Below are 22,116 nucleotides of genomic sequence, written 5' to 3'. Positions count from 1 at the left end.
CTGAAGAATTAATGGGGTGACAGTTCAGACTTGTATATTGTCAATACTATGCACTGAATGAAGTAGAACTCTTGTAGGCTAAAAGTGTTAACATTTTAATCTCATCATTACTTACTATGCACACATACCAGGTAGCGGAGTTAAGTGTGTGTGAACAAAGACATCTTTGGCAATTCATGACTTTTGAATGCTTAATTTTGTAACTTTATTATTCTTTAAATGGAGTATTTTTGTTTTGAGTATCTGTTTTGAGGTTTAGAAAGTGACTACTAAGGTTTTAAAACAAGTACATTTATTCATACTTTATAATATCAAATGGTGACTATATCAATTCCATATCGCTGCCTATTGATAATGAGCTGTGATGTAAAGGGGTATTTAATGGTGTCATTTGTGTATTTTAGCTCTTTTTTGTCATTTTAAAATATACTCATTCAAGAGATTCTCAGTGGTACTACAAGCAGTAGCAATATTTGGACACTAACTGCAACATAGGTTGGATGCCTAATAAGGGAGGAGCATACATCATGCTGTAATTTTAACAACTTGTCACTTCAACAGCTTTTGGGTTTTTGGGTACATTTGTGTTGGAACACTTTTTTTAAATTTTCATATGCTCAACAGATTCTGAAGGAAGTGGTCGTGGGAGTGAAGATGCATCAAAGGACAGTGGTGAAGGTTCCTGTAGTGAATCAGAAGAAAATGTCTTGGAGGAAGAATTGGCAGAGGAAGTAAAAGTAGAGGAAGATCAGGAACCCCAAACTTCTGCTGAAGAAGTAATGCTTACAACAGAAAAAGAGGTGATTAAGACTGAAAAGAAAGAACAGGAGGAGGAAGACGAGAAGCCAAAAAAGAAAAAGGAAAAGGAGAGAGAAAAAACAACTGAATCTGATGCTGCTGTTGATGAGCAAACAAATGAACCAAAAAAATGGAATTTGCGTAGAAACCGACCTCTGCTGGATTTTGTATCGATGGAAGAGCTAAATGATATGGATGATTATGATAGTGAGGATGACAACGACTGGCGACCTACTGCTGGGAAGAAGAAAGGAAAAACGGCGCTGCGGAAAGAGGGAAGTGATGGAGATAACGAGGAGGATGAAGATGATGGAAGTGGTAGTGATGAGGATGACAATGACGAGGAAGCCAACGAAGATAATAGCAGCACTGCCAGTGATGGGGGATCCAAGAAAAAGAAAAATAAAGTTCTTAGCAGGAATAGTGCTGACGATGAGGAGCTGACAAATGATAGCCTGGCTCTTTCACAAAGCAAGAGTAATGAGGTAGAGCAATCAACTTTCTATAATATGTTGAAAAATGGAAAGTACTCTGCAGTGCTGTTCTTTCTAAATTACTCACTGAAGTTGAACTGATTGACTGGCATCCTGTTTACAGTGGTGTTTTTCCTTTTTCTTTCTAATTTTCTTTTTCCTTTTCTTTTTTTTCCCTTTAAAAAAAAAAGAAATCAGAAAGCTCCAGAGCTATGCAGAATGAGTACTGCATGTGAGATAAATTTGCTAAGACCATAAGGGCCAATAAGAGCCAATTTAAATCAATGGAAGTATTTTCACTGGCTTCGGTGGCCTTTGGGTCCGCTTCATAGAAACTAGGTCCATAGCATGAACTATCTTCTGTTAATGAGCAGTTTAGTTCAGATATAGCATGTACACTATTAAACACAAAACAATGCTAAAGACATATTAGAGCTTTGACATGTTCTAACAGATGCCAAAAAAAAGGTGGGGAGGAGGGAAGCAAGTATTCTTGTCCAGTCTCTCATTGCAACAAGCATAGAAAACAACAATCACATTCACTGTTCAAAAGCTGTTAATAGAGGAACATATACTCTGATGTGGGCTGAGGCAGAATGAATGTATCTGTAACAAGCTATTTGTAGTGTTGTATGCTCTAATTTTTTTTTTAAAAACACCGAAAGGTTCCATGGTAAGAATAATTGCATTGTATACCTTGTGATTGCAGAGTGCAAATATTATGTACTAAGTTCCTGATATTGTAATCTCTGTCCTGTACCCCTTCCCGCAATTTCTGTTGCCTTAAAGTAGGTATAGTGTTGCTCTATTGGGTTGTTAAGATTGTTGACTTAATATATCATAGTTGCAAAATTTAAAAATCACTGTAAAAATTGTTTGAACTTTTTGCAGGTAATTATAGTGTTGATACAATAGAGCTGAATACATTATAGCTATACAGGATTACTTAGAGGACTACTTTTCATTTAAAGGATCTTGTTTTGATGTGTAAAGTGTACTGATTTTAATGCTCCAAATTGTGTTGAGCTTGTTTGAGTATTTTGTAATGTCGAAGAAAGAAATGTATTTCTGTGTTGCACTTAAATGATGGTCTTTTTTGTAGACACTTCATGGATTTATTCACTTGCATTGGTTATCAGTTGAGTAATTGCGCCTAAAAGATAAAAATAATACATAAAGGGTAGAATTCTCAAGTTATCTAATGCATGTACTGTTTTTAACATTAAACCAGAGCTCTTGTTTACATTTGGAAGTTGCGACATTGTGTGCATTATATGCTTATTGTTGTGACCTTAGATGTTAGATTTTAGTGTTAGAATCGAAAGTACTACGATGAATGTGTCATTTTTGAACCGCAAAACAGGTAAATGAACCCTCTTACCATACGGTAGGTACTGTACAGAAAGTGACATTCCCTGCCAATTTTATTTGATCTCTAGTGAACTCTTAAAGTGAGAGTGGCTCACTCTCAGACTTTTCTTTTACGGTGTATCATTTTCTAATTTTAAACTACCATTCTACCTTTATCCAAGGCTTCTATCTGAGACTCAGATTACTTCACAGATATTAATAGACTAAGCTTCACAGGACATCTGAGGCAGGTTAGTGTTGCTGCAGTGGGGAACCTGAAGGACAGAGAGATTAAAGTCTTGATCCATAATATGTTTTTGTTTCCCACTAACATCAATAATAGTTGAAGGTTTTAGCATCTTGATGGATTGATTCTTAAGTGACCTCACCACCTCCTGCCAGAATCAGAATTAAAACACAAATCATAATCATTAGTAAAACCATCTTTCCTACCTCTCAGAATGGACCTCCTGGAACTGATTAAAAATTATCCTAACGCTGCATGTTTAGAACTATCAGAATTTTTTTTAAATTAAGCTTTTGTTTAGATCTGGTTTTCATTCAGTATAAGCCAAGGTAATTCAGTCTCTAAAACTGAAAATTGGCTTAATGGACTTGTTTTTAATCTAGTTTCGACTGCTAGGTTAAAAGCATACATGTCCAATTTCACTTTATGGTATTTGAAACAGCAAGGTCTTAAAAGTGCTGCTGGCAGCACCACTATAATAATTTTTCACATTTAGTAAAAATAGTTCCTCTAGAGCCCAGCAAAATCTCATTACAATGCTGAAGCCTTTGTAATACAGATGTCACTGTGCCTGATGCGTGAAAGGACAACGTATCTAGGCAACAAACTTTGTGTAGGCAGCTAATATTGAGGTCTTTAATAATGTTTTGTTTTATTCTCTTTCAGCTCTTTTTACTCTGTTTATTTTTTTAACTTTTCATTTTGCAATGATAAAATTCAAGGACAGACCTTGTTATACTTGAACCTGTGTTGTTACGAAGTACCTTTATGGTATTCTACTGTGTGAAGTATAGGCAGACAAGTTTCCATTTTTGCAGCTTGTGTCAAGCATCATTAGTAGATAAATGATGCTCTTCAAGTTTGTAATTGCTAATGCTTTAAGGATTTCTTTCCCAGTGAGGCCCTCTGCAATTTCCATTAAAGTTATTTGGAGATACGTGGACTAGATTGGGCTTTTGCAAGTAGTATTAAGTTTCACAGTATTGGGCTTTGTATGGGGAACTGAACGGTCATGGGAGGGAAATCCATCACCTTTACCTTGCAGTTATAGGATTTGTGCTGGAACAGCAGTTCTTTACTCCACATAGAGATTTCTTGCCACTGTATACACCATGCTACAGATTCTGCTCCTCCTCACAAAGTCTAATCTTGATGCTGCATTTGGTATCCTTGCAGCATTGGCTCACTTCTCTTACCTTCTAGCTGTTTCACATACATGTTCATATAAATGGTGTCATATCAGTATTTACATAATATAGTTTTATTCATATAGCTAAAAGGCAGAAGTTTATGAGCTTAATTTTTAGTTAGGAAAGTGAGAATTTAGAGAACTAGAAATCAAACCAAATTTTAGACTTTCCTCAAGGAAGCCAAATAAAGAATCAGATCCTATGGTCTTGGCTAAAAATGCTGGCTTTTCATGGAGTTCTAAGAATATTCAGGGCCTCTGTGTGCCAGAAATCTCACTGTGTGTTGTTACGGTGCACTCTGCCATAGTTAGGAGGTGTTACTAATGTAGTTTTTCATTCAGTTTACAAACACAAGTGTATGAAACATGTTTGTAGGCCGTTATACGGGGAGACAAGTATTCAGTTCATGAATCTTGTAAACAAATGCTGGCCTTTATCAGGTTATTTCAAAAATAGGGGGGACCCTCATTATTTCTGACAGGAAAAATTTACTGCCTGCTGATGCCTTCTGCAAACATGACACTATACTATTTTGATAATTTTATTGTATTTGTAGATTTCTCTTCCACATCACTTCAAGGCTTATGAACTCTTCCTTGATTGAGAGGGTAATGAAAATATAACAACAATGGCAGCAGGGTATAGGGTTTATTAGCTTGCCTTGATCTTGTTGTTCTCTTCTGTGCCACAGTTTTTGTGTGCTTCTTTAAGTTCAGTTTTTGTCCATCTCAGGGCAGTAACAACAAGCAGTGTGGCTAGAACTACTTGCTCCTCATTAGATTCCTGAAGAGATTGCCCATGTCTGGAATGGGTTTTTACATATGTAATGACTACCTGTGTTTTTTTTTATTTGTTTGAATGTTTGATGTAAGTATATAGCTTGGATAGGTCTTCAAGCTTTGGGAGGCCGTGGGGAGGAGAAGGGATGGGAGCATGAATCAGCAGATTCATGGTGCTCTGAAAGTGCTGGGAGGGAGGAAGGAAAGGAGTGGGGAGTAGGACGTGCAGGTCTCCAGTGTCCCAGTATGCTAGAAGTGAGGGAGGTGGGTGGGAGATGGCATGTATGGGCCAGTGGTGGAACTCCAGTGTGCGGCATGTAGCCTGCAAGCTGCCTAGCACTGGTGTAGTGGGATCAGATTAAGATATGAAAACACATTCCACATAGGCTACTGAATGTTAATCGTAAAGGAAGTGGGTGTGGATTAAGGCTAGTAATGTTGAAGTGACAAAAACTTTGTGTTATTGATCTCTGAGATTGTACACTTTGTTCTAATTTTCTTAAACTTGAAAAAAATAGAACAGCCAAGTCAACAATTTCTCTGTATGATACTGGCAAACACATCATAGTTAATTGTTTTATTCCTTGTTCTGGTGTGCCTTACTGGGTTTTTTTAAAGTTGTCTTTAACCTAGGCACATCTCTTTTGCTTAATGAAAGAACGTTGATCTTACATACCATATTGGGTATGTATGTCCTTGAGTTTTGTGGAAAATTCACTTAAATGAGGAGGAGCTAGTTATTTTACATAGAATTTCAAATAATTAGTTTGGTCTTGACTTCACTTTTCTCAGTGTTTGAGTACCAGAAATTAAAAAAAAAAAAAAAAGTACACGTAGCATTATCTTTGGAGAAAAGGATTATTAATGTGCATTTATCATATTATAATGGAAATGTAATGGAATAACGGTTTGTTATCTTAATTACTTTAACTCAAAAGTTTTTATGACGAACCATAACTCACATCCTGCTCCCAGCTGTCATTGGTCTGTTACCACTTTTATAATTATTAATTGTTGTTCTGCATAGTGCAACTAGAAACTTTTTTGTTCTTAGGAAATTTGGGAAGAGAACATATCAAAAGACCCACATCATCTGGAAACGAATTGCCTTTGCATCTGGGAAATGTTGAATACTCAATATCTTTTCTGTCTCATACTGTATTGCTTTTAATTATGAGCAAGGTGATGGACCAATGAGTGCTGCAAAGATTGCAAATGACTTTTGTGTTTTCAGAGCCACTTTGGCATCAGATTTATTTTCTCAAACTGTCCATGAACCAGAAGTAATCTGGAGGATTTTTCCTGGTGGCAGCAGAACACAAAACATCAAAGGCAATGCTGTGTGGGATTGAGACACTGTGGGAGGTAATAGTTCAAATGGGATTGGAGAACCACTGATGTAAAGATTAAATATATTCATTCTTTAAAATTTACCTTTGTTAGAGAATTATCTTGTTATTGCTACATGATAGGGTGTGCAGAAAGAGAGTGTTACTACATTATCACAATCATAAATAAGGGATTGGGGTGAAAATGGTAGATCTTGTAAGACCCATCCAAGGCTACTCTGCTACAGGCGTCTTCCATACCCTAAACCTTGGAAGGCAGAATTGCGCGAGAGAATCACAGGATAATAGTGAAGAGGAAGATTTTTTTTTTATACAGATGAGAAACTAAGCACCTGAAAGTTTTTACATGCTTTAACATGTTCTCATGTTTATAATATTACAGGGCAGCAAGATAATTTCCTAACTCTTTTTTTTTTTCCCCACACACTGGACAATACTTGTTTTTAATAGAAATAATAAACAATTCCAGAGTAAGTCCCAGTATAATCAGTGCATCTTAATTTTTCAATAATAGGACTCGCTGATCCTTGAAAAGTCTCAAAATTGGACCTCCCAGAAAATGGACCATATTCTGATTTGCTGTGTTTGTCTTGGGGATAACAGCGAAGATGCTGATGAAATAATCCAGTGTGACAATTGTGGAATAACAGTGCATGAAGGTATTTTGTCTCTTTATTCTATGTTGTTATTGAGAAGGAAAAGATAAAGTCAAAGATTATTTGTTAATATGAAGAAAGTAAGTTGTCTGGTCTGACAGATGAACTCTAAAAATCCTGATATTAGATTCTCTTTCTATTGCAGAAATCTTTTGGAATAGTGTACATTTGACTGTACACAAACAAAGGTTGTAATTATTTTTCCTTAAGTAAGTGTGTTTTTAGAGAAAAAAATTGCAGAGAATATGGGACAGCTATAAAATAGCGCTTAAAGTAAATCCAGTTTGAAAATGTTGTAGTGCAGGATATTATTTTCCAGGACTTTAAACCCATTGCTTCTTGTCCTGTCACTGTTTCAAGGTGTCTGCAGATTTTGAAGGACCTTTCTACACTGGCTAGCCTTAGTTTAAATTTGGAAGGTTTTCTTCAAAGTCTTGAGAATAAGGAACTTTTTAACATGAAAAATGAGCTTCTTTGCGAATTGAATGTTGTGTAATGCACACAAACACATCATGGGGGCTTAATTAAGCCAGCTTACTGTATGTTTGATGCACTGCTTTAAACTTTGTAGCTGGGTCAACAGTACAAATATGGAAAGAAGTATTTCTGTTGGGAAGACCAGTGGAGTGCTACGTTACTCTAATATTTTTAGGTATGGGGCTGTAGACAAAGGGAACTTCTAGATAGCCAGGTAGTGCAATATCTGCATCCACTTAATTTCATTTTGTCCGAAAGGATGTGTGTGTGTTTTTGTCAGTTTCTGAAGTGATTTCAGGAGCTGTACAGTTATTTTTAACTCACTATATATAAAGTCTGTTGACGTAAAAGGACTGGGCTTTTTATCTGGATTATGGATAATAAGGTGTAATATATCTTAATGGATATCCTACTTGGAGAGGAATTTTTTCTAATGTGTTCAGATGAACTTTCTTTCATTAGAAGGTAATGTTCAGGCATTAGTTTGCAACTTCAATAGCAGAAATGTAAAGAAACTCATTGCATGTGCAAGTATCTGTAATTTTTGTGTAGATTAAATGCGAAACAGTGACCTACTTCTTGACGTCTCTGTTTCTGGTATATTTATGACTAGCATTTGAGATGGAAGATTTAATTGAGTAGTGACACTTCATGAATAGTAACAGAGAGGTAGCCATATTAGTCTGTACACTCATCCCTCATTAAACAAGTACTTTACTTAGGAGAACGTGCTAAAATGAGGGACACGCAAACCTACCTTTGTTCACTAGGCAAGTGAACTCCCCACAGACCCAGCCTTGTGCGGCCTGAAATCTTGCTGGCCCCGCAGACCCAACCTGCCTCAGCCTAAAACCCTTGCCCTCCTTGCAACCCCAACCTGCCTCAGCCTGGACCCCTTCCTGGCCCTGCAGACCCAACCTGCAGCAGCTTGAACCACCTGCCAGCTCCGTGGACCCAACCTGAAGCAGCCTGAACCTCCCTACCAGCTCTGTGGCCCCAACTTACCTTAGCCTGAACCCCCCGCCTTCCTTGCGAACCCAACCCGCTGCAGCCTGAATCCCCCCACCTGCCCCACAGCCCTAACCCACAGCAACCTGAACCTTCCCATTGGCTCTGCGGCCCCAACTCGCCTCAGCCTGAACCCCCTGTCCTCCCTGTGGACCCAACCCGCTGCAGCCTTAACCCCCCACCCACCCACTCACCCCATGGATCCAACCTGCCACCAGGTTTTAACCCTCCCTCTCGCTCATGGCCCCAAGCTGCCCCCAGCCTTTAACTCTCCCCAACTCCCCCCCACAACCCAAAGTTCACTTACCTTTCAAAAGCTGCTCCACATGCTGCCGCTTTTTTACTGAGTTACAAGCACTTTGAATGAATCAGAGACTTTTACATGTATTTTAATAGGAATTTAGTGTCCCTCTTACAAGTTTTCACCTATAAGCAGAAATTTGAGAACCAATTGTGCTAGTATAGCGAAGAATGAATGTACTGTGTTTTTTAGTGACACTGTGGAATTTCTTTTGTGGATTTTGTGGAATCTCCATCGCTGGAGATATTATTGAAGAACAGGTTAGATAGATGTCCATCAGGGATGGTTTAGACAGTACTTGGTCCTGCCATTGGGGCAGGGGGCTGGACTCGATGGCCTCTCAAGGTCCCTTCCAGTCCTAGTTTTCTATGATTCAGTCAAACATCATATCAAAGAATTGGGTGGAGAGTGATGAATTTTGATTGGATGGAATGACAGGAAGAACTGAGTAGAAAGGACAAGTGAGCTCTCTATGCATAGACAGTGTTAAAAGGTGGGAGATGTCTAACTTGCAACCATACAATCAGGTAATTGAGTATGGGTACTCTAGAGCAAGATTGCCACAGACTTGAAGCAAAAGGGCCTGTAGGAAGGGGGTTCAGTATAACAATAAAAAAGTTACATGTCACAGGCTAGGAATTCTGTTGTTTCAGCTATAATTAATTAAATGACATTTTTAAGTGGGACTTAATTCAATTAGTGTAATATCATCACGGAGAGGTCCCCATGTTAGTCTGTATGTTGACAAAACAAAAAAGTGGTCATGTAGGACTTAAATTATTTTGCTCGTCTTTTAGTTAGGTGATGAGCTTTTGTGGAGCAGAGCCACTTTTTCAGATCTGGAAATAGCGCTGAAAGTGAACTGTCATGACACATATAACAGAGATCAAAAACAAAAACAAAAATAAATGGAATGAAAACTGACAAATCAACTGGAGGGGTGAGATGAAGGGTTTGCAGGAGGGGAAAGAAAATTACTTACTGCAAGTGTCTAGTAAGTTAAGTGACTTGCCTGAGATCACTACAAATATCAAAGATGGGGAAACTGTCTTTGTAATGCGTGAGGTAATTGCTATCTGTATTAAGACCAAGTTGCAGAGTGTCAAATTTTAGACTAAACTCCAGTTCAGATATCTCCCTTTGTAATCTAGTGTTACTCTCTTTGTTGTAGAGTGCAGATTTTCAGGTCTTTAATATGATGGCGTGGGGTTTGTCAATTTCCACTCATAGTGGCTCTTTGCAGAGTTGCTGTGAGGGGAAATACTGACCCCATAAGATCCTGCTCATGCTGAGAGGCAGCTGAAATGTTGTGTCCTCACATGAATGGGCTGGTGGGGAGCCTGCTTCTCGCCCCCACCCCCACTGTGGCAGGTGGGGAAGGAAGGATGGGAGCTCATTGTAGCTGGGATATGGTTTAAATGCTCATGTCTCTTCTCCCTCCCCACTCTTCATCCTCCCACCCATGAGTGAAAAAGTGGGTATGTTGTGGAATTTTTTGTCTCATTGAAGTGCGCCCTTTTACTGAAAATGTTGGGAGCCACTGGTTTAGACAAACGCCTCTAAAGGATGGTCTAGATTAAAAAGCACTCCTGCCTTGAGTGCAGGGGACTGGACAGGATGACCTCTTGAGGTCCCTTCTAGTCCTATGAGTCTGTGATTCTACTGCTCAGGAATCACCTAAAGGGAAGCACCCACAGAGACACTAATCAAAGAGGAGGTTAATTGTGCAATAACTAGAATTTTTCGAGGTGTGTCCCTATGGGTGCTCTTTACCTGCCCTTCTTCCCCTCTTCTTTGGAGTTTTCTTTGGGACTCTGGTGGAGAAGGAGCTGAGGTTGGTCACACACAATCCTTTTTTGTATCCTGGCTGCACAGAATATAAATTTGTGTAGGGCATGTTCACAGGTCATATTGGCACTGGAGTGTAAAATGTCCAACCAAAAGTGCAGGAAGGTGTGGACATCTGAAATAGGAGTAGTGGAACACCACTTGAAAAACTGTAGTGTATAATGTAAATAATCTCTCCATCTCTTTGCGATGGAGCCTGCAAGTATGCCATTTCCTATGATTAGTTTCTCAGTGCATATTGCTTTCCAGCTTATTTTTAACCATGGTCCTGTATTCACATAATAAAGCCTGAGGAACATATTAATCACACAGGGAAATCATATTGCCCAGTTTACAATATCTTCACCTCACTGACCAGGTCACATAGAGTGTTCATAAAATTATTATATCTCAGTATTCTTAAATTGCTGCAAAACAGTTACATGTCTGCCACTGTTGTCTATCCTTCTTCCAAAGAGGTAAAGAAATTTATTTATGCTTTATGCTAATACAGAGAGAACATCAGAAAGGGTCTCAGTTTTTGGGAGGAGCAGGTTGAAGATTTTCTTCCTCTGACTAATTTTAGGATCGTGTCTGAGCCTTCAGATCAGTGGTTCCCATCCTTTTCAGCATCACAACCCCACTTTTGATTATTGAGAAACTGTCCCGGCCCCCCAACTCTTCTTTACTATCATCCAACCACCCTTGTAACAAAAAATTCAATTCATAATTTAAAATAAACACAAAAACTTGATATAAAAATGTTATTTAAAATAAAAAATAAGTACAAATAGTTTTTCTTGGCCCCTTGCAGGTGCCTGGTGCAGCCCCAGATGGCCACCTGCCTAAGCCCCATGCCAGCCACCAGAGCTTCCTGCACCAGCTGCCTGCCCACATGAGCAATGAGCTGTCAGAGCCGTCTGACGGAGCTGACCGAGCCCTGTGCTTCCGGGGCCAGTGGCCTGCTAGCCACCCACCAGAGCCGCCCACCCAAGCCCTCTGCTGCTGGGGCCAGCCCCCTGCCTGCCAGCCTGAGCCACCCAAGCACCATGCTGCCGGGGGTAGCCACCCAAGTGCCACAAGCCCCACAAGCTGGCCGTCTGAGCCCCTCCCCACCCTGCAACCAGGCACCACCAGCTCCCCATCTCATCCCATCCCCCCACTCCCCCCCACACCCACCGAGCCAGGCACCACCAGCCCTGCAGCTAGCCTCATCCTCTTCCCCAACCCACATGCACTCATCTTTGCAGGAGACAGCTAGTTCCATGTGGGTTTTTGCTGGCTGCCTGCTTTTTGTAGTGTCTGTGCCTGGTTGCCCGTGTAAAATGACAGGGTGAAAGCCAGAAGCAAAGGCTGGGTTTTTCTTTGGGGGGAGGGGTTATGGGAGGGTCTGGGTCATCTTGCGCCCCCCCACCCCGAATTTCTTCATGACCCCCAGTTTGGGAATCTATGTTTTAAATTAATGTCTGCTAGAGTTGGAATAGTTATGTGCACCAGTATCATTACAGCATAATCCCAAAGTTCTGTTTTAGTGACAGACTTGAGTAATTTTGGAGATAAATGTTTTAAGATTTTAGTGCTGAGTTTGTACATAGTCTGCTTTATTTTCTTATCAAGAACATTATCCTCATATAGAGATGGATTCTAGTACATTAATCCTATTGTAGGCCTGCAATAGAAAACTCGGTTGTAATTTTTCTGTTCCAAAGGTGAACTGATGAGTCTTTGTCATAGTTCCCATAATCTTAAATACAACCGGATTAACTGAAAGTAGAATAGCGCACTGGAAGCCAGTTTTTCAGTGATTATTAATTAGGTAGGATTTAATTGCAGTTGGTTATTTCTGCTTGTATGATTCTACCCAACAAAGCTATTTCACCACAATGAAAGGTTTGCTCTAAAATGTTATGCACTGATTTTTTTTTCATTTAAAGTGGTTTTGTCTGGTAAAATTGGATTGTGCGTTACCAGTGATGGGAAGAAGAGAGAAGTGAAAACAGTACAGGTTGAACCTCTCTTTGGTCTGGCACCCTCAGGATCTGACCAGTGCTGAACTAGAGAATTTGCCAAACCACATGAGGTCAATATTTGCTAGTAGCATTACCAACACTTCCACTGCCTATTGGACTCTTAAGACACTTGGGGGTAAATTAGAGCTAAACAAGGCAGAACACAGAGAGCCGGGATGGGTGGCTTGTTAACAAGCTTTATGGGACCATGGGAAACTTGACCACACTCATGATAAGTGGACATCTGACTGAATAAAATCTTGCCGGGCCACCAAGGTTGCTGGACTAGAGAGGTTCAACCTGTATTTGGAGTAAAATGTGTGAAAGATTGTGGCTACATCTATATGAGAGGGTTTTTCTGGCAAAACTGGGCTTTTGTCAACAAAACAGCCTTGTAGATGCTCTGGGGCCCTTATGTTGACGGTCAAGGCTTTTAGTTCACTAGGCAGCCCTGTTTGCAGAGCTTCCGGTCAGCCATTCTGTCCAAAGGGGTCCAGGCAGTCTGCCTGCTATCTGTTGACAGAGCAGATTGCTCTTTCGATCTTTTATGTTAAACGCAGTCAGTTGACAGACATTTTGCTGGGAAATCCCTTCCAACAGTAACTTCTGTTGACACGTTCTTCTCATGTAGACATAGCCTGTGTGGCTGTGGAGTTAAAAAATTGTCTTTAAACATCTTTTATTACGTGAATCGAATACTTCAGTTTAGCTGGGCAGCTGTGTAGTCTTTTTTAAAAAAACAAACAAGATGAAATTTCACTTATTATAGCAAATTGGCACATGTTTGCCCTCTTAGCTTTAGATCTTTAATTGCATTTTTCTATTTTGTGCCTTCTCTGTATCTTTGTTTCATAGTTTATGTCCTATTTAGGTTCTCATAAGTCTTTTTCTTACAAATGGGTATGTGTCTTCTGAGAGTTGCCAGTGTGGATATTTTCAGGTTGATTTGGTGGTGTGAGCAATAAGGATGCCTATTTTGGTCTCTAGGAGAAATATGTGATATTCCACTTCTGTTCCAAGTTCCATTTGTTTGTTTTGAAGTCTCTAACGTAGGCTGCTGTGTACTTATTCCTGATAGATGCAGTTGCTAACACTTCTTTTGTTTCCTTTTATATGTTAAGCTAGAAAGCTAATACAATGAGGTCAACTGATTCTTGACACATTTTCTTTTTTTCTAAAGACTTCAAGTGATATTTAGTTTCAGTCTAGTGAAAGTATTTTTAGTTATGAAATTGTCACTTCAGAATAATACTTCAGTGGAGACCTGTGCTGATTTTCTTGATCTTTCTGTGACTTCTCACAAGGAGTAGTTTTTAAGGAACTTCATTTAATTAGCTTTCTTTGTTCACTGTGTGGTGGTTTCAGAGCCCACGGATGTTTGTCCTATTCTACATTTGAAGTTCGGATACATAAAATCCTCTTGGATTGTGGTTCGCAGGATGTCGGTACTGAGACTAAATCAATGAAAGTTGATTTCTCCTGTTGTTTTTTTGTAGTGATGTGATTATTTAGTATACTGAGAAGCCTTTTTCTATTTAGGAAGATGGTATATTTAATGCAAACTTTGGGAAAAAGTAAAATAAAGTTGAGTGTGCTGATCAGAATAGTATTTTTAATAAAAAGGTTTCTACTAAATATCAGGACCAGTCTTTTCATTTACACATATGTCATAAGACTGAATTTAATACTAAGTCTCTGGACTATTATGAGCTGAACAAAATGTGTATCTGGTTCTTTGCAAAATTAATAATCCATGTAGTCTGAAGGATACCGGACCTAAAGTCTGCTGCAAGGCTCATTGGTATCTGTGGTACACTAGTGCAAGCTGGACCTCTCTACTTTGGCACCCAGGGGACCTGACTGTTGCCAAACAAGAGAATTTGCTGAACCATAGGAAGTCAGTATTATCTAGCAGCATTACCAACACTTCCACTGCTTCTTTGGCTCTTTGAAGGTATTTAGGGGTAAATTACAGTTAAATAACGGCACAGAACATTGAGAACCAGGACTGGTGACTACAAATCTTTATGGGATCACAGGAAACTTGACCACACCCATGATAAGTGGTTATCTGATTAACTAAAATCATGCTGGTTTGCAGATGTTGCCAGATGGATGAGAGAAGTTTAGCCTGTAATAGCTTCCTCAACAAAACGATTCTCCAGTTATTATTCTATTGTAAAATTATTTCAGAATGTTTTAGTTTGTCAAGTCATCAATTAGTGCTTGCTGTGTGAGAATGATCGCAATGCTTCTGCAAGCTTTTTCTCTTTAGTCTTGTAGCAGAGGGTTGCTACCTTGTGTATATGGGCTTCAGGAAGCTACTGGTGCAGGAGACAACCATGTGTAAAACTCTTGTAAGGGTTATGTAATTCAATTAGAAGAAAGGCAATTGTGTAAATATCTAGTTTAATTTAAAAACAAAATTACTGAATTTTTTTTAGAGGTGGCAAGACCTAGACGGTTTGAAAGAGAGTTGGCGTGCTGATGAAAATTTAAGCTACACTAAATTTATGCAAGCAGTAATCATTAGAATACTGGGAAAGCAGGTAGGTTTTAGCTTGGAGAGAGCCAAAACACACAGAAATAATCATTTGCAAGCAGCTGGCATAAAAAGTAACAGGGGTAGCTGTTTTAGTCAGTATCCACAAACATTACAAGAAGTCCTGTGACATCTTATAGAATAACAGATTTGTTGGAGCATAAGCTTTAGTGGGCAAAGCCCCAGGTCATCAGATGGATAAAAATTAAGTTGATGCAGCAGCAAAATACAGACACACATGCAAGCATGAAACTTAGCAGCAGTTCCCAACTTTTATTATCTTTAACAAAAGGATATGGGTGCTACCTGTCCCATCATCCATACTTTCCAAGACTAGGCATGTAAGTGGTTTCTGTGGAGGGATTATAGGGCACCTTACTATATAACCCACAACTGGAGCCAAGGCTACAAGACTCCTTACCATCTAACCTATAACACGGCATAGGCTCTGCAAGACTGCTTTGCATCCTAGTATACACATTCCTCTCCATCCCAGCAAATAGAGCAGAGGGTGCAGCAGGTTGGGGAGCTCATCCTGTGAGGGCCACATGGTCTTACCCTGTCATGTGAGACCAAAGCCCAACACCAAAACCCAGGATCTTTTTCCTCTGGGAACACTTCACTGTGTTCTCTTAACTGTGCTGAAAAATAACCACAGGAGGTATAAGCAACTAGCTTGGTCATTTCCCATCCAACCAGTTTGCCTAGTATCACAACACCTGTCCAGTCTGTGCCTATGCGTTTTAGCCATGTGCCAGCATCTCTGTCTAACGAATATACACCATTGTCCCCCAGCTGCAGCCAAAGACAGAGTCCTTGGTAACTTCAGCAGTTTCAAATATTACAGGTAATCTGCTGTTCCGCCAGGTCCTGTCCATCCTGGCCCAGCCTTCTAAGAGTTTCCATTTATGCAATGCCTATGTGAGTCTGGGAAACCCCCAACCTACTCCAGGAGGGCAGGTCTGCTACCCAGCCAGAGATAAGGGAGGAAGCCCACCTATGATGGGTCAGAGGCATCATATATTGCCAGTGAAATTAGTATGGACCACCTACAAGGAAGCTCTTTCTATACCTTTAATTACGTGAAGCTTCCGTTGTCACTGACAACCAGGGCTGCTCACAAGCCACCTACCAACAAGTAGGTCTCAGTCTGTATATCTGGATATAAATGGAGTCCTTGATCACAGCAGCCTATCAACAAAAGTAGTAATTTTTCTGGCTTCCTGGAGGTTTGTTTATTCCGTTCATGAGGACTCCAACATGCTCCCAGTCCCGAATTTTCCCCAAAACATGTTTTGTACAGTCATGCCTATTCCTGGAAAGTTCAGCTATTAAATGTTCAATAACAGTTGACAACTTCAATTATAGTTGCCAGACAGTTCAAACACACGTATGGGTTAGTTTAGATTAAAAATAAAACAAAACCTCGCTGTACTTAAATAAATTTAAGTGAAAAAGTGAAAGGTATTAAAATCAGAAACTATTACAAGAAAAATAAAATGCTTTCTAGTAACTGAAACTCAGCAAGCTAGACCTAGTTCAAGGTAAAACCCTTACCACATATTTCCAGCAGCATGGCTGATCAAATCTGAAGGTCACAGTTTCCCCTAGAATCAAATGATTAGTTATTTTGTCATCTTGCATGTAATAGGGTTGGGGTGAGAGATGCCTGGGGGTGGTCCGTACCACTCACTTTTGGAGTCCTGTCACCTTTTGAAGTGAATTCTTTTCAGGATTACGTCTCACACTAAGTTTATTTAACGAGGAAAAAAACAAGTAGTGAAGGTGCTGCCGTGCTTGCTTTCCCCTGTGTATGCAGATTTGCCTTGTCTCCTTGGATATTGCCCTTGTGTTGTTTAAAGGACTCTGTTTATTACTTACACGTAGGGCCGTACTAAAATGACAGCCATGAAGAATACTTCGCTGTCCTGGCTGATACCCCACTCTGGCACTTTGAGTTCAGGTAATGGGGGCTGGCTAACCAAATAAAGACTGCTAGACCCTTTCTCAGCAGTTCCTAGAGATAGAATAGTTTTCCTGATTTAAGTTTTCACTGAAGTCAATCAGTAGCTACCAGCACCAAGTGTACAAAATCCTCTTTCAGGGAAAGAAGTCACTTGGAATCTTTTCCGCAAAAGCAACCACCCAACCTCCTTTTCCCAAGGGGTTGGAAAGAATAGGACCATACAAAACCATGCAGGGAACTGAGAGCTCTCTGGTAATGTGCCTGCAGCCAGGCACATAGTTTTAAGCCCCTGTAGGACACAAAGAATCATTTAGTACTTGTTGAAGAAAAAGCACTTATTAAAACAAGACAATCTTTGCAAACATTGTAAATGACATAGTGTTAAAACAAACAAACATGAATTAAAGCAAAACACAGGGATTTTTCCCTGCACCAGATTCTTGGTTACAGGAGACAACAAAAGGAACAATAAACAGCTCAGACATAATTGCAAACCCCCAAACAGTGAAAACAATAAACCTTACATGACTACCTAAACTTTTCCCTGCTCAGGTTTCTGATGAGGCCAGGGGCTCTGTTTTGGAAGAGTTCATTTATTTTCTTCTTTGTTTCTCTGTTTCTCTAACAAAGGGAGGATGTGCCTGTGATTCAGGTTTGAATTTTTCATTTAGCTCCTTTGCCACTTGTCCCCAAAACCCTCTCCCTCAGAGGCAGTTTAGCTTAACCATTTCCTAGCTCTTTAGCTGAATTTTGGCTTTCCTTTGCATCTCTCATTCATAACAATTGTGGACCATGAAAGCAGACCTTCCCTGTGAAATATAGCTGTTGGAAGAAAGGGGCAGAGATGAGGGCACCTCAAATGGGGGCTCCTGCCATTCTCTCGGTTCCATTTGCTAGTCTGCTAGACTGTGGAGGGGTAGAACCTTGTTCTCTCTTGCATGGTTGGGGGGGCTGTGGTGGAAAGGATATCAGACTCATTTTTGGGTACCTACTTGGGCTTCAGGAAGCTTTGTGTTGGTTGCCTTCAGAGCTGAACTCTGAAGGTAGCACATGAAAGCAGCACAGAAGTAAGGGGCGTCCATCCTGTGTGCTCCCATCCCCAGCTTTGCAAACCGCTCTGGACTCCTGTCAGTACAACACTGAAATTTCCGACCTAAACAACTGAAAACCTGAAATTTGCCAATTTAATAGGCCTTTAGCTGTGAAATTGATCAAAATGAACTGTGAATTTGGTGGAATGCTGCATGTATGTAGACTGAGGTAGGAATACTTCTCTTTGGTTGGGATAGACTTGTTTAGTACCTCTTCCCTAATCAGGGCTGTGTGGATTTGAACATGTACTATCATCACCACATGGGAAGAATTTATACCTTAACATATTATGTTGCTGCCTGCACTTCAAGATATGGAACAGCTAGCTAAGTTTTCAAATGATAGGTCGCAAGATGTATTTTGTACTGAGCATTAAAATAGTGTGTAGGATGTGAGTACAGGGGTGCTCATGGTCACACACCTCAAAACCCCAAACTGAGTCCAGGTCAAAGGCCAGTTTTCTGCTTTTCCTGTGGCAGGGGGAGCCTCTTGGCTCTGAAATATCTGAAGCATGTTCTTGCAGTTGCCTGTCCCTAATCTTCTTGCACATAAGAATGCTGAGATTGTACCACATTAGACCAAAGTTCTGCACAGTATCACCCATTCCAATAAGGAGTGCATCTTTTGAAAGGGGCACGTGATACCAACTGTATCATGGACATGGCTTTATCAAAGTAATAATGGCCTTCAGACTGAAATTTGAGAGAATTGAAATCTCTGAGATGTCCTGAAAACTATTGCAATGCAGACCTGATATTGCATTTTGCCACCATCACCCTAGGTCCACAATCTTTAACTATGGCTACTACATCATCAAATGACTGTGTCACTGCACACATGTATAGGGTCAATATAAGCATTTTATGATTGTGCCCCAGGGATTGGGTAGGTGATGGAAAGCTTATGTTTCCCCTTTCATGCCCTTGAGATCACTCTCCAGAGATGCGCAATTTTGGCATCAGAATTGGATCTGTCACCTCCAACATGATCTCTGTTGTTTCTTCAAGTTCAAAGTCTTTAGCAGACTTCTTTACCCATCAATGGCATCTCACTCCTTCCTGTGGTCCTTAAAAAAAAAATAGTGACTGAAGATTCCTTCCCATTGGGTCAGATCCACTGCCCATGGGAAGGGACCGCAGAATCCTTACCAGCCTTTTTCTGATCTTCTGGACTGCTGTAGTTGGAAACTCGTGAGTTAATCTTTTCTCTGCTGAAACCTATCTGAAAGATGGTTCCCATTACCCTTGCATAGGGCTAAATCCTAGGAGCTGGTGATGCTGGCCAGTCAGCACTCCTCTGTCCTGAAAGGTTGCCAGTTTTGTTTGGATGTATTCCTGGAGGTTTCATCACATGACCTCAGCTTTTAATTAAAATTAATATTTTATTCCTTGAGACTTGGCAACCTATTCTCTTAGCTGGATGGTGGGTGCCAGAGGTGCCCAAGAGAGGAATTATTGATTGTCCTTTGGTGAATGTCCCCCTCCCTTGCAGTTGGGCCCCTCTCCCATTCAGTACTAGTCCCATCAAGTTCCCTTACCCATTGATACGTGTGTGGCATTTCTGTGACTTCATAATAAACAGTGTGCTAGATATAGAGGCATAATAATATCTGCAGAACAGATATTCTGCACAGCAGGCATGGGGAACCTCTTTTGGATCAGGGGCTACTGACCTTCCAGAAACATTTTGGGGGCCCCATGCAAGTGAGGCAAAATTAATAAATAAATAACTTTCACAGAGGTGGTCCCCAACCACTCCACCCCAGAGCCTAGGGAGCTGGCCTGGGCTGATGGTCTAGCCAGGGTGTCCCCACTTTTCTGGATTCCCAGTGCCAGCTTGTGTCCCTGCTGGGTGCAGATGTGGGGTGTTGGAGACTTGTGGGCCAGATCCAAGCAAGCTACACTCGTAAGTTTCCCCAGCCCTGCTGTATAGTATAGTTCAATCTCTGTATGCTTTCTGTATAGCCTTATTTGCAAGTCTCTGGCTGAATTGCATTTCTGTGGGTTGACTTCCTTTTATTTTCCTTTGTTGTGAACAAGATTTAGTAGGTTTATCAGCAGTTATTAATGATAACCTAGTTCATTCTCTCTCAGTAACAGCTGCCATCTTACTGATTATATCAATATGCTCCAGAGCTTATGCAAATTGTAGTTAAGAAAAATGTTGAATGCCTCCCTGTGGTTCATACATTTATTTTAAAATTAAGGCTGTTATTAAATTCATCTTACGTTAAGAAAATATGTCTGGTTCAGGAAACATTAACACGTGTGATCTCATTACATGGTAGGAGTTAAATTTGGATTGTTACATAATTGAAATTTGGACAACAAAGCATGGTTAAAGGAAGTAATTATTGGAAGTGCATTTGTAATTCCAGGAAGAGTTAGGTTAGTATAAGTACCCCAGCCACATGACTTAATTAAAAAAATTAATTAGGCAAGTATCTTTCAATCAGAACAAGATAAAATGTTGATTTATTGCCAGATTGATAGGCAAATTTCTTAATAAAGCAAATCTGATAACTAGATTCCATTGCAGAAGGCTTAAATGCGTGAAGCAAACTGATTGTAATCAATCCATATGGTGAATAAAATGTGCCACCCCGAATATTGTTGAGCAATTTTGAATTATCAAATATGAAGAAATCAGTCTGCTCTGTGATATTCTACAGGCAGAAAGAGGTTACGCTTGCTGTATTAAATTTATTACCCATAGGTAACCTCTAATGCCACTTAACTGGATTAATATATACAACTTTTTAGAAACCATTTTATATTTTTTAAAGTTATGTTTGAAGCTGGTTTCACATTATTAAAAAAAAAAAAAAGAAAACACCGTGGTATCTGTGATAATTTTGTTTTAACTACAATAGCCGATACCTAAATACACCACCTCGAACACTTGTCCTTTTGATTTACAGTTTAGTTCAGAGATGTTTTTTCTTACATTTTTTAATGTTACTGATGAGCCTTGCACAGGAATGAAAAGCTATATTCTGTTTTTAAAATTTCTGTTGTTGCTTAACTTCTTGGTGTTTGTTTTTAATTTACTGTGGAAAATTTTACTTGTCACTCAAGGAGTTTGAGCATTGTTAATATTTTATGCTAGTCAGTGCGTAAAGAACCAAACCAGACGCTGGCAATAAAAAAGCTTCATTCCTTCAGAGTTAGTCCCTGGTGGGCCACTGATGCAATATTTGTCTGTGACTCCACAGGTATAAGATGATTACAGCTCTCGTTGGTTGTGGATTGCCATTCGCAGCCAATGGGAGAGGCAGAAAGCGATGTCCTGGGCCATGTCATTTCCAGCTGCTCCCATTGGCCAAAACTGGCAATCTCTGGCCAGCGAGAGCTGTGATCATCTGATACTTGCAGCGGTCCAGATAAATGTAGAGGTGGGAGCCTATCAGGAACGAACCCTGGTAACTGAATCCAGCCTGCAGTTCAGTATTTGCCCACCCATCAAACCACTTAGCCATATAATAGCATGATTCAATAGTTTAACAGCTCTGCAAACAAAAATATGAACTGATCAGCTTACTTGAAAAGTAGTTGAATTTAATTTTTGATAAGCCCTGTGGGGTTTATTGCATTGTTCTAATGCGAAATATAGATTCCTGATTGAGCAATAGGTGAATTTTCAGAGATTAAGATGTCATGTAGAAGTACCTTATTGTCTTGAATATTTTGTTCCTGGGCAAAATTTAACTGCCAGTGAAAATAACACTTTGTCTGTTCTTGTGCAAAAATTTAAATAGCGATTTCCTGTACTGCTTATTGCTAATTTAAAATATATTTTTAGAAGTAGAATTACATAAACTTTTGACTTTTAGAAATGAAATTAACAAACCTTACAACACTGATTCTTGCATAATTTTTAGATAGGAAATATATGAACACATCATTATTAGTTGTACTTTGTTTTTTTTTTCTATATACACTGAAAATGTTTGAGTTTCACATTTAAAAAAAAATCTTAATCTTAATCTTAACCCTACTTTTTTAAGGCAGGGGACAGGGTTGTCATGATTTATTGTTCAGATCTACAGTAGC

The 22,116-nt window shown here is 39.8% G+C and overlaps 1 protein-coding gene across 5 annotated transcripts in view; it reads left to right on the top strand.

The window, feature by feature from the left end:
- Positions 1–22,116, top strand: part of PHF14 (PHD finger protein 14) — a 286,072-nt gene that overhangs the window by 18,110 nt on the left and 245,846 nt on the right. For all 5 annotated transcript variants that reach the window (XM_074984682.1, XM_074984680.1, XM_074984679.1 and 2 more), the window contains exons 3-4: positions 625–1,283; positions 6,701–6,845. In XM_074984682.1, coding sequence (XP_074840783.1) covers positions 625–1,283; positions 6,701–6,845 — 804 coding nt within the window. The remainder of the gene's footprint in view (positions 1–624; positions 1,284–6,700; positions 6,846–22,116) is intronic.

The sequence above is a fragment of the Carettochelys insculpta genome, chromosome 2 (genome assembly GCF_033958435.1).
Source record: "Carettochelys insculpta isolate YL-2023 chromosome 2, ASM3395843v1, whole genome shotgun sequence".
Lineage (NCBI taxonomy): Eukaryota > Metazoa > Chordata > Testudines > Carettochelyidae > Carettochelys > Carettochelys insculpta.
Note: the sequence above shows the minus strand (reverse complement) of the source record. Positions and strands in the feature narration are given on the sequence as shown.